Here is a 12,652-nt window from a genome sequence, read left to right as displayed (position 1 = left end):
TAAAGCAATCCTGATTTGCATCGTCATAGTGGCACTACTGGCGCCAGTCTTATGTGACTGGCGCGAAATGTGAATAGACACCAACTTTCAGATGTAGAAACACGCCTACCAACTATCGATTATGCCGCACAACTCCTCCATGTTGTGATTTTTTTCATCAGTGGATGTCAGGATCTCTAGGGATTTATTTTTTATATCAAAACTTTGGAAAAAAGTATGTAAAAATTTATTGTTCATGAACACAAAAATGATCAATTTACCAAACACATTTACATGTGTGAAAGGATTTATTATACATGGTACAAAAATAATACATTTACGGAAACGGCTTGAGGTGGCCACTTCCTGCTTCCATGTATCCACTGAGGCTGCGTTCCGTACTCTGACGTACGTTGCGGAAAACTCCTGCTTCGTTTCGCATTTGGTCATATCCATTTCGGATTCGTTCCCTCAGAACATCGATACTTGGTGTGGGAGTTGAATTCACCAATGATCTTTAGTGTCACCAAAGGAAGGAATCAGTTGCATTCAGAGCTGTTGATCTAGTGGGTCATACGGATCCCCCTCGACCAATCTGGTTATCGAGATTCTGGCGAACTATCTGTCTAAATCGCGGTGGGGCACCACTGTTCTTCAACAACATTGGTTGGACGATGTCTAGAGGAGCATCATTATTTTAGTAAAGGAAGCAATGCATGCCTGAGACATTGTAGATAGGTTTGTCCAGAAGAAGTTGCTGGAAGAAATAGGACCATCGAGATAACAATGAATGAGATGAGGTTGAACCATTGCTGATGCTTTGCTTGTCAGACTTCATGAGGGTTTCATAAGTCCAGACGCGTTTGTAAAAGTAATTGAAGAACCCGTAAGTGACAAGCCAGCCTCGTCAATGAATGAGGTACACGTTAAGAAATGCAGAACCACAGCATAATACGAAAACATGCGTTAAAAGGTACTCTTAGCTGAAAGTCTACCTCATAATCCTTACACCCGTTGAAGGTAATAGGTGTACAGAAGATTTTCATGCAGAATATTCTGCATCATCACGTGATTAACTCCTTGTCACAATTGTTCAAAAATGGTTCAAATGGCTCTGGGCACTATGGGACTTAAGATCTATGGTCATCAGTCCCCTAGACCTTAGAACTACTTAAACATAACTAACCTAAGGACAGCACACAACACCCAGTCACCACGAGGCAGAGAAAATCCCTGACCCCGCCGGGAATCGAACCCGGGAACCCGGGCGTGGGAAGCGAGAACGCTACCGCACGACCACGAGCTGCGGACTGTCACAATTGTCGTGGTACTAGGTAGTTGATGGAGTTTCATCCACGTTACGAAGAGCCCGTTCTTCACGTTCAGGCGTTCGTAAATCATGTAGTCTCCCACAACATCCGAGTCTCCTGTCAAATGAGGTTTGTTCGTCGCACGCGTTGATGGAATCAAACATATGCATGCAAGGTAACTGTCTCTCAGGGCAACGTTCAGGCTAAAGCTGACGTTCTGCGTCCGGATTCACATATACTGGGCCATACATGTATTCCCAATCCATCATTTCAGGAACTGAATAAACAGTCACGATGCGTTGTGGTGGATGTTAGTCTAAACCATAAGAAACGACAATCAGATAAAATAAAACATGTGGAGTGGTCGTCTATACAGAATAAAGTGAGTAAAAATGTACAACTGAGGTAAATTACAAATCTAGCAGTCACTACAGCGCATTACTTTCATACTTCCTTACGAACTTTTTGTAACGTTTTGATGTCTAGAAAAAATCCGTAAGGTTTCTGACAAATGTTTTCATACAGCCCGTACGGACAGCCGCATGTCATGTATTTCATAAAATATTTGACTGCTGCTGGCAATCATCTTACAAAAAGTTTAGTTACGATACAGTCTGTATATGCAGACGCAAATGGACCACATCAAGCGTCGTCCACGTAGTTGTGGTACAACCCGCATGTCACCTCGACGATCACGACAATTTTTGGGCAGTGCTGCACCTGTCTTTTAAAACAGTCACTTCGGCAGTAAAACTGTGTTCATTCTGTCAAAAGTAATCACCCTCTATAACAGCATCCTATGTTCTGTCTCCTGTAAATTCCATCCGAGTTGAAAGCACCTACTAAAGACTATTCCAGACCGCCCTGCAGTGCAATAAAAGCAAAAACCAAACATGCTTACTAAACGACTACTACTACTACAACCATCCACCATCACACCACCACAAGCACGCCGGCGCGCGGGGGTGTCCGGCCCAGCAAGGCGCCAAGCGAGGTGACGAGCAGTCGCCGGCCGGGTATGGTCGTGCATGCTGTCCGCCCCGCCCTGCCCCACGCCCCCTAGCAGCCCCGCCTCCGCCTACGCCCCTGTGTCTGTGAGCAGTGCGAGCGCATGCGAGTCAGAGCTGCCCGCCCGCCCGGCGACTTGGTGGAAGTACAAGTGGCAGCTAGCCGTTGTTGTGGGCCACATCAGCCGCCCGGGCCGCCCGCGCGGGGAGCGCCACCGCCACTACGCGCCGCGCGCCGCCAGCGCCGCCAAGCCCTTCCTAACCTCACCACTTTTCTCTCTCAACTGCCTCTCTTGTCCCACTAACTTCCAACTTATCCACTCACTGTCTGTTCCCGTTTATGTTATCATTTCTCCAGCATAGCTCTTACACTCTTGACTTCTCCATTAACTAGCACATCATTTCTTCGCTCTATTGACTTCAATTGATAGTTACATAAAAAGTGTATGTCAGTTGGGAAAAACGTAATACTTCAATTATTAATTATTTGTTTCATCTTAAGCACAATGCAATTCCAAAAAGTTCTACACCAGACGCTTTTCGCTTTTATTTACAAAGTATCATGAGTTGTTTCTATAAATACAGTATAAATTACATATCTTTACATTTTGCTATATGTACATTAAAAACAGTTCTTCCTTATGGATTTGGCAACAACTTACTTATGGTGTTCAATATTTCTTTTTACTCCAAATTTATAGAAAAAAATTAATTTTAATTTTACAGGTGTTTTCTGTTCTTTTGGACACACAGAAATTACAGACACCAGTTGCCAGTGCACATTTATTTATATCAACGAGGCAAGTTGAAATTTTTTGTCACATTGGGATTCCAAACTGGGTCTCCTGCTTACTCAAACAGTGGACAGACCACTATGCAAATCCAAACACAGTGCTCACAGCAGCTGTATAGGCTAGCCTAGAACACCTCCAGTCTTTTGATTAAAACAACAGTCAAGACTGTAATAGCATTTGTTTATTATTACCAGTTTCGGCTTATGTTTAAGCCATCCTCATATATTTTAGGCTCGCTGTGGTTGGTTTTAGCAGCTCCTTGGTTCTTCACGTGACACCACGACCAAACACTGATGGCTTTAACATAAGCCAAGACCAGAGCCCGACTATTGGTTTAATCAAAGTTAACACCAGATCACTGCACTCCATAGACAATGTTGCCTAAATTCATGAACACCTCTCGTCAGATCCAAATCCTCGGCTGTCATCAGCTTAATTATATATATATATATATATATATATATATATATATATATATATATATATATATATATATATTGTGTGTGAGTAATGAGGCTAATGAGCAGGGGCTCTACTTTAGTAGTGTGTGTTATAAGTAGAAAATAGAGAATATGAGTCTGATGGAAGTGGTACTAGGGTAGTCTGTGCAGTTCAGGAGACCACTTTGTCTGTCTGGCATAATTATCAGGGCATCTGCCTAGAAACGAGGCAGCCCAGTTTCCTGCCACAGTCTGGTACAAATTTTCAACATGCACCATTGATATAAATCAGCACCCACTGGCTGCTAATGTCTTTAATTTATTTCTGTTTTTATTTTAATTTGTAAAACGCAAAATGTAGAAATGTAGAAACGTATTAAGTGTATCAGATTTATAGAATCTATTAAAGATGCTTCGTAAATAAAAGCAAAAAATGTCTGCTGTAAAATTCTCTTAAACTGTAATACACTTAAGATAAAAAATACATAATTAATATATAACACCTATAGCCAAAGGTAGCTACACAAAAATGTCCTTATCCAAATAGCTGCATTTATTGCTTTCCCATTCAATTTCTGTCGGTTTAGAATTCACAAGGGTCCATCTTAAAGCACAAAATGCGAAATTTGATGAATATTACACAAATGCAAGCAATCTCAGTTAGCAAAACACATAGTTATTCGTAAGTGCCTCCAGGTTATCAGATGATGACTGCACTAAAATTTCAAGGCAAACGAATATAGAAAATAAACACATATTAGTGATACAGCATCCCTCCATGTTTTAACTGACACTACAGGTACTCAACAACGGCACTCTTTGTGGTGCGACAGGCATCTGTAGTGGCGTGCAACACACTGAAGTCTGAGACACTAATTGCCCAGAAAGGCACCACAGCAGCTTGATCTGGAAATTTATTTACTGGGTTGCCTATTTTCAGGGGCGAATTATTTCGATGTGACAATACAGAGTGAATGATTTCTCTACATCTTTCCATATGTCTGCTCCACATTGCACCTATGCCAAGGAGCTTATTAAGAAACCAAACTTGGAGAGAAACCCTGTCCATTGACATGCGTTTTCTGTATGTCTTGTTGTTTTCTCACAGTTCTCTTCTGAAACCCTGGTGGTACTTATGAACAATACTGTATTAATCACACCCTTAAAAGAGCACACTGGTCGCTTTGGAACGCTGTAGGTGCTAGAGAGCGGGTATCAGGTGCTCATGTGACCATCCACCATAGGTGTAAGTCATGGCAATGAAATGGTGTGCACTCACTGGTCCATTGTATTGAATCATTGCAAAAAGATGAGTTGACTTGGAGACGTGACAATAACGGGAAGATGCCCACAACCACACCATGAATGAAGTTGCCCGATGGTCAGTTTATCAATACAGGCTGTCCAATGTGTCTACATGAAATAGTGTACCACTCGGAGCAATATAACACAAGAACTATGTTCGTAAAAAGATCCTAACTGACTGTGACCAGAGACCTCTTTCAAACAAGGCAGGAGTTTCTACTATTAGTGAACACGAGTCTGTATCAGTCACTTTCCAAGCGAACATTGTATTCAAGAGACATTTGAAGTTGGATGCGTCGCAAAAGGCCGTTGCTCATAATGACACATAAAGTTCAGTTGGTCAAGCAGCACAGAAACTGGACAGAAACTGACTGGAGACATGTAAAAAAGTAATTCAAGTCACCATTTGGCCTCTTATCAAATGATGAGGAGGCTGTGGTTCAGACTGGGGTGTTTTCTGTATTACTACTTGGGCCCACTGATTCAGGTCACCGCGAGCTAGGGCCAGGATATTTACTTTAAATATCTCGATGACTAAGTACGGCCTTTGTCCTTTATCTTGATGGTGAGTATGTTGTGGACACTCCTGCGTTCCAAGATAACAGCAGTCGTGTTTACAAGGCTGCACGCATGCGTTCAGGCCAAATTACTCAATGTTAATCCGTCATAAAATGTATGGGACTACTCGTAACAGCGGCTGAAACGTAGCACTCAACATCTCCGCAATTTGCTGGCTCTGCAGGATCAATGAGTGATTTCAGGGAGATATGGTACGTCTGAAGAAAATGGTGAACTAACGTCTCCGACGAATTTGGGACATTATCAAGGCTAGAGGCGGTATTACAAGTTATTAGCGTGATTTCTGTTAGGTGTGACTAATTTTTTCTTGTCTAGTGTCCTTATATCGCCTTAAAACTAGGAAACTGGTCCTCTGTCCAACAGGTACGACAGCCCTAACAACAGATCCTGTTGTACTCATCAACTGAAATGTTTTAGCACCTGTTGGTGAATGGATGAGCAGTTTCCTCAAGTTCAGGTGATACACTAGCTGTTATAGTGTGTATCGATTCCCACCTTTTTTGCTGGAAGATGGAGCCCTTCTAAATCGATAGGAAGCAAACTGGAACGCAATAAATCACCTGTTCGGATACAGAATTGAAAAGACAATAAATAGCACTTACATTTCGACACGAAAATCTAATCAACTATTGACTCCTTCTCTTCCACCAATATCATAGTTACAAGATTAATTACATTATGAATAGAACAGTTACGAGTCACAAATATTGCTCTGGTTAACTTATTTATTTGCGATGGATTTCGAGATCTGGTAATTTATCATCAGATGGTGTATGTATTCAGTATACAAACAATTAGAGTAACCAACTTTTTAATATTTTCAGAAGGTAGTACCCCATAGCTTGTATATATTTGACAGGAATGATGCTGCAGTATCTTTACATGATATGATAAGTCTGCATTATTGCTACCAGTTGCGATTATCACAAACTATCATGAGGCACAACTAAGTGTTTTACAATCATCAAGGATACGGTTCTTTTTCAATGATAGTATTATCGTTATACATATGGGAAACATAACAACAAAGCAATGAACACAAACAAAGGAATACGACAAGGATGCTACATTTCTCCAAAATTCTTAATTAAATATATACATGAAGCTATCAGCAAATGAAAAATGTTGAACATAAATGGAGTTCTTTTAGATCGTGACACTACACTAAATGTATATGCAAATGACCTAACTCCAATCACGCACAATGAAGACGACCTCTGCATGGTAGTCTGTAGGTTGCAGCTGAAAGCCTCAAATTGCAACCTATCATTGTTGGTAGATAAAACGAAAATGATGGCATTTCTTGGCAGACTACTAGTAAGATCCAAAATAGTCTTGAATAATAAAATCTTGAAGCAAATAAATCATATTAAATATCTAGGATGCACATCGCTTAAGAATATAATCACGACGTGGACCAAAATTTAAATAAATTTACTTCCATTTATGGGACCATCATAAAAAGTTTTGCAGAATAAAGACAGGAAAGAAACCCAGATGAAGATACTCTTAGACGTCTGAATCACGACAGAAGTCTAATAGCGAAATGGTATACGCCGTGCAAGTTTTCAGGCTTTTGGTGCGTTATATTCCTTGGTTATTGATAACATTGCAGTTTGTGAACTATATGTAGATTTTATATTCTCAAGCTGTGTTGTTCAATTCGCATTCTTGACGTTATCTAAAGTGTGACTGAACGCCTTGTACGTTTCTACACAAATACATGAATTGAAAAACACCCTGTGCCTGATGATTAGGTGATGAAACTGGTTGCTATAACAAAGAATTTTCATAGCAGCTGATGAAAGTACAATATGTTTTTCGATAAGCACATCAACATATAACAGTTGAGAGATAAGTTTAATGCTCCATGTTATCCAGTTGTTTTGAGTTGTCGCCGCTTTGTAAAAAGACAGAATTATTGTTTTCATACTGCTTACATTTGTACAACGATTTTATTATTACTTACTAACTCACCTGTCCACTGTAATTGGTAGATAGTACTAAGTATGGCGTGAATTTTTGTGAGAAGCTATTGGTGATAGATTTGTTGCATAAATCCAGCTCAGGAAACTTAACTTCAATCAGTTAATATGACTGAATACACCAGCTACGCGACTGGTACAGTAGAATATCTTTAAAACATTTATTTTCACGAATTTTATCTATTATGGACTACAGCTAAATGAATAGTAATTACCCTCTACAAAATTAATTAGTGACTTGCTCTCAAGGATTCAAACGAAGCAAAATAACATCTTTCCATCACAACTATAAGATTCACAATGATATGCCTATTGTACGAACCGGAGACTCAGGGTGACATTCCTAGGTGTTTGTTACTACCTTGAGACCAACAGAACTACGGAAGGCAGACATTCACAAAATGCTTTAGGACGTATTATTATCAGGCAGATCACAGCCAGTTTTTTGATATCCAGTAACTTGTGGCTTCAAGCTGCTGTGCATATGAGACAATAATATATCTGCGCATTGTGTGTTGCTCCCATGTGGTTGCAGCTGGCTCTAACTTGATCAGGCATTTAACACCAATGACTGTAATTGGCGTGAAAACCTCAGTAATGTTCTAATAAACGTAGAAGCATATCACATCAAGTATCATAACACAAATTCAACAGTAGGAGTATATCAAAATCTCATCTCTTCTGGCACCCTGGTTTGACCTGGGCTTGTCTTTTCTTTTCATTGGCCTGGTTGAGTTCCACCAATGAAATTTTTAGAAACTTGTTTTGTTCTTCAGAAATATTTGTATAATATTTCCCAGAACATGCAAACTCTTTGTCCTGTCTGATCATGAAAGATCCCTTTAGTCAGAACCCAGTCCCACTCATTGTGCGTTATCATGCTAACGTGCAGACCAAATAACGGAGAGGTCCCTTCTGAATTATAATAGCATTCTCGAGTTTTACTTAGGGCAACATTGTCCAGCGAGATCCATTCATCCCTTGTCTTCGAACTTCACCATAAACAAAAACAATACAAATCCTCCTTTTACTTTTCGTTCGAGCATTTTCTCACGTTATCAAGCTTTTTAGAATTTTGGAGTTTCACTTTCCTCAACCATTTACGCCTATTGGGTAAAAGTCTACGATCTTCACATTCTTGTTAAAGGCGTTATCCTGCTCTCCCTAGGATGACAACATGATAAGCTGCTGTGTTTCCCACTTCCAACTTACTTCCATCCTAGTTTATTCGTCACTACTGATAATGCCTTCACTTCCCGTGAGACACTGGTTTTGTAAGTTTTCCCTCAAATTTCGAAGTTTCTTTGACTAATAACTGTACCCATGCATACAGTTCTCTGGTTTTACTGTCGGACCACAAACTGGGGCGATCAACAGCGTAGCCTGAGCATTATGTAAATCCAATCCCGTAGAATCTTCAATCAAACCATCGTCATTGTAGAATAAGTCCAACATAGGTTTAGCTTCCAATCTCTTTAGTGTCCATGACGAATATGAACAGTTGTGCAGATGCACTTCAACTGATACTGGAACAATGACGGCCATGCCAGACATACACAGCCTATTTATGCATAACATTCTGAGTCAATAGATGAGTTGTTCTGGCACACCTGTGACATAGAAATTGTGCCCATTTGCTTTATGTGGGTCACAGCCAAAAGTATTCTCCAAATGTAGCAAAGCAATATAAAACTCTCTAGATTTTTTTCTATGAGTTGATGCACAGCAAAGATGGTACGGCAGCATTACGTCCTTTAATGAAACCCCATTGGTTGTTAGGATGCTGGATTAGGCCGCTGCCATCTATATTTATAATCTCTCTATAAATTTCCTGATTCAGATTCCGAGATCATCAAATTAAAAAGAACACTGACAGTTTCCTGTCCCATTCTTGACCAATCTGGGTTATGTTTTGTCTCTAATTAGCTTGCCGTTGATGGGTGCACTAAACCCTATTCTTCCTTCTTTCTTGTACAAATCGATGTGAATTTTATACGAAATGAAACATCGAAACAAAAACACAAATGAAGTGACTTTAATTAGACACTAAAGGAGACACCAGCGCTCAAACAGCCAGTGAATCACTGCAACAACACCTTAAATGACAGCAAAAGTAATTACACAGCAGTAATAAAATAGTAAGCCATTCTTTTGTTGGTGGCGACATATACCAGATAACTGGACAACCTTATTTTCACTGGCAGCAGCAAGCACCGTTCCTGACAACCTGTTAACAATAATGTGATATACAATTCAGCCAGTACATTTGTAGGAAATGTGGATAGTCGTAGCGCCTTAATATGATCTTCCATATGTCGCAACGCATCGCAAATAAATAAGCTAAATGTAGCAACTTTTGTGACTGACAGTTGTATTAATAAAGGTTATGTTTATATTGTAACTCCTTGCTATCAGATCACTTTCAAATTCAATCAAGATTTTATTTATTTTTTCATTTTTATGCCTGTCAAGGCTAAACTAAAATGACCTCGAGGTAGAGCATCTGATCCGTTCTACATTTCTACATTTATACTCCGCAAGCCACCCAACGGTGTGTGGCGGAGGGCACTTTACGTGCCACTGTCATTACCTCCCTTTCCTGTTCCAGTCGCGTATGATATGTGTCCAATGCTGACGTCCCACTTGTGTATAATAATTCTAGGAAATCATTTGGTATCACTGCAAAGGGATTTATTGAAGAGGTACACCAATCTATCAGTTTTTCGCACTTTATTTTTCCATTTACCGTTCTCGCATTTTTTTCCCACTGCACGTAAACAATCATTGTTCTTTTATCGACTACATTTTGTAAGCAACAGCTGTACGTAGCTGTTATTCTGCAGTCAATAGCCTTCTGTTCAACTTCCAAGCATTACACCACACTGTAGCACTGCAACGACTCACAGAGCAGATGTTCAGAATTCTTCTAACCACGGTTTTCAAACAGTATTTCGCTGCAGTTGCTTTTGCTTTCTTCTAACAAGTAAAACAGGTCTCTGTAAAAGATAGTAAATCAGCGTCAGAGAGAGCATTTAAATTTTTTGATAGTGCTCTGGGTTAATCATGCTGGAGTTCTCGGTACGTTATCGTCATTTCAAAAAGTGTGATTAATAGATCCGTCTTCTTGTATAGAAACAATGGGTCTCTCTTTTAACTCAAACAAATTTCACCACATTTATGACGTCATCAGCATATTTTTCTTTTTTAATTACACCTTGTATTTCCTGTGTATGATTATCCACTTCAGTCTGTCCTGACACTCAACACACCATGGTTACTGCAGCGAGACTCCTCCGAGTGATGCTCGATGCATGTTCGAGCACACTTCGTTGCAACTTCCACTCAAGGCATTTGCTCGGTTTCGCAGATGCCCAACAAAAGAAGCATTTTGGTGTCGTCCTGGTTGGCAGAAAATTTCAGTTTGTCCCGAGATACAAAACGGTTTGAATTTCGTCTTCCCCTCTTCCATGAACGCCTCTCCCACACCTTATCCTTCCTCATTGCACTACTTAATGTTTTTCCGTGAAGACTGGAGTAAATTTACTGTACAGACGTTGGCGGCACTGGTTCTAGCGGCTCGGAGCTGGCGGCGCTCCCTGCGTGTGGTGGGAAAGTCCCAGAAAAAATCTTTGTCAACCGACATTGTAAATTTCAGAAATCTAAACCCACAACGCCAGCTTTACCATAAATTAACATTCAGTAAACCATACCCAATAATTCACCGCACACCAGCACTTCAGGGATGAAAGCACGTGAGTACTAAACTGATTCGCACGATCCTTGCTTCCAGTACAATTACAACAGTCAAATAAAATTATCGTATGCTTGAAACTCATGTGGCACTGTGATGTTATACAGAAATCATTCGGTCCAATAAAAAGAATTTACACTGACTCTTTCTCTTTGTATGAAGAGAATAAACATTAACACCAAAAGACGCGTGTAGAATACAAGGGGTGCTCTGCTGTAACAAATCATGAACTGAGTCTAAAGTTTCACGCACATTGGCAGGAACACGAATCTGACCTTTGATGCTTCTTACAGATAATACTTGATTTTTTATTTGGCACCGTCTAAAACGTCATGTAAAGAGATGTAGATAGAAAACAACAGACAAATTACATACTCTTGTTAGAATTACAAACTCTTTGAAACTAAGAAAAGTATGAACTTCAAAGCTCTTGGGCCCTAGTCTTGCGAGCTCTCCAAATTGGCTGAGCTTTGATGTTCCTTTTACAACACTAATGGCGTCTCCTATGATCTATCTGCTGCTAACTGCAGTTGCAGTATAAATATATCCTGAGATATTAGCGACCTGCCAGTATTTTACTATAGGACTAGTTGTATTTGATAAGGTTAGCTTCACGCATGAGAGCTACCCTATGCATTTTTAAAATTAATTTCTAGAAACGAAACACAGTGCCTTTAACAACTATCTTATGGAACATTATGTTAAAAAATGTCGCATTAATGAGATTGGAAGGATGTTTTCAGATAATTTTTCTTCTTTTCTGCTTGCAATATTTCCTAAATATAAAAATTTATGAACAATTTTAACTTACACATGCCCTTTATTCCTGTTAAAAAAAGCAAATAAAAATATTTAAGTAATAAATGTGTTCTTTTAATACCCCTTCCCGAATTCCTGCATCCCTAAAAATACCGATTTAAAATTTCAAAACTCAAGTAGGTCCTTTAAACGCCTGGAACCTAAAGTGACGAGACTAAGCAGAACTAAATACTGTTAAAGTAATACTACTATTCAGTTGCCTTTGTATACACACACGATAGTGTTGATATGATACACACAGTAAATATTTTCCAACTTTTCCACCACAAGTGCTGATGAGGGTTTCGACGGGACCTACCACACCAACGTTGTGGTCAGACATAACGGTAGCTGCTTGTACGTTCCACCGGGCATCTTCAAGAGCACATGCAAGATAGACATTACGTGGTTCCCCTTTGATGACCAACATTGTGACATGAAGTTCGGTAGCTGGACCTATGATGGCAATCAGGTAGTACACAGTGGCTGCACAACATGCGATGATGGCTCACCAGGCAATCTAGTCTCCGCGTCCCTGGTGCACTAGAGCTGCAACAGACAGTCCCTACCGCCTCAGTCAAGTACTCTTTTCTCAAAATTATGTACAAAAGTTTGACCAAAGCCGCGGCTTGAAAATGAAAGGAAAGAATTATGTCACTGTGAGAGTAACTCTTTTTTTTCATAAGACACTGTGAATATTGCTC

At 39.9% G+C, this 12,652-nt stretch overlaps 1 protein-coding gene across 1 annotated transcript in view; it reads left to right on the top strand.

Annotated features, from left to right (window-relative positions):
• LOC126484872 (neuronal acetylcholine receptor subunit alpha-7-like) overlaps positions 1-12,652 on the top strand; it is a 330,385-nt gene that overhangs the window by 91,869 nt on the left and 225,864 nt on the right. The window contains exon 4 of the mRNA XM_050108467.1: positions 12,240-12,420. Coding sequence (XP_049964424.1) covers positions 12,240-12,420 — 181 coding nt within the window. The remainder of the gene's footprint in view (positions 1-12,239; positions 12,421-12,652) is intronic.

Source organism: Schistocerca serialis, chromosome 6, assembly GCF_023864345.2.
Source record: "Schistocerca serialis cubense isolate TAMUIC-IGC-003099 chromosome 6, iqSchSeri2.2, whole genome shotgun sequence".
Taxonomy (NCBI): Eukaryota; Metazoa; Arthropoda; class Insecta; order Orthoptera; family Acrididae; genus Schistocerca; species Schistocerca serialis.
The sequence above is the reverse complement of the archived record's forward strand: the minus strand, read 5'-3'. Positions and strand labels throughout refer to the sequence as shown.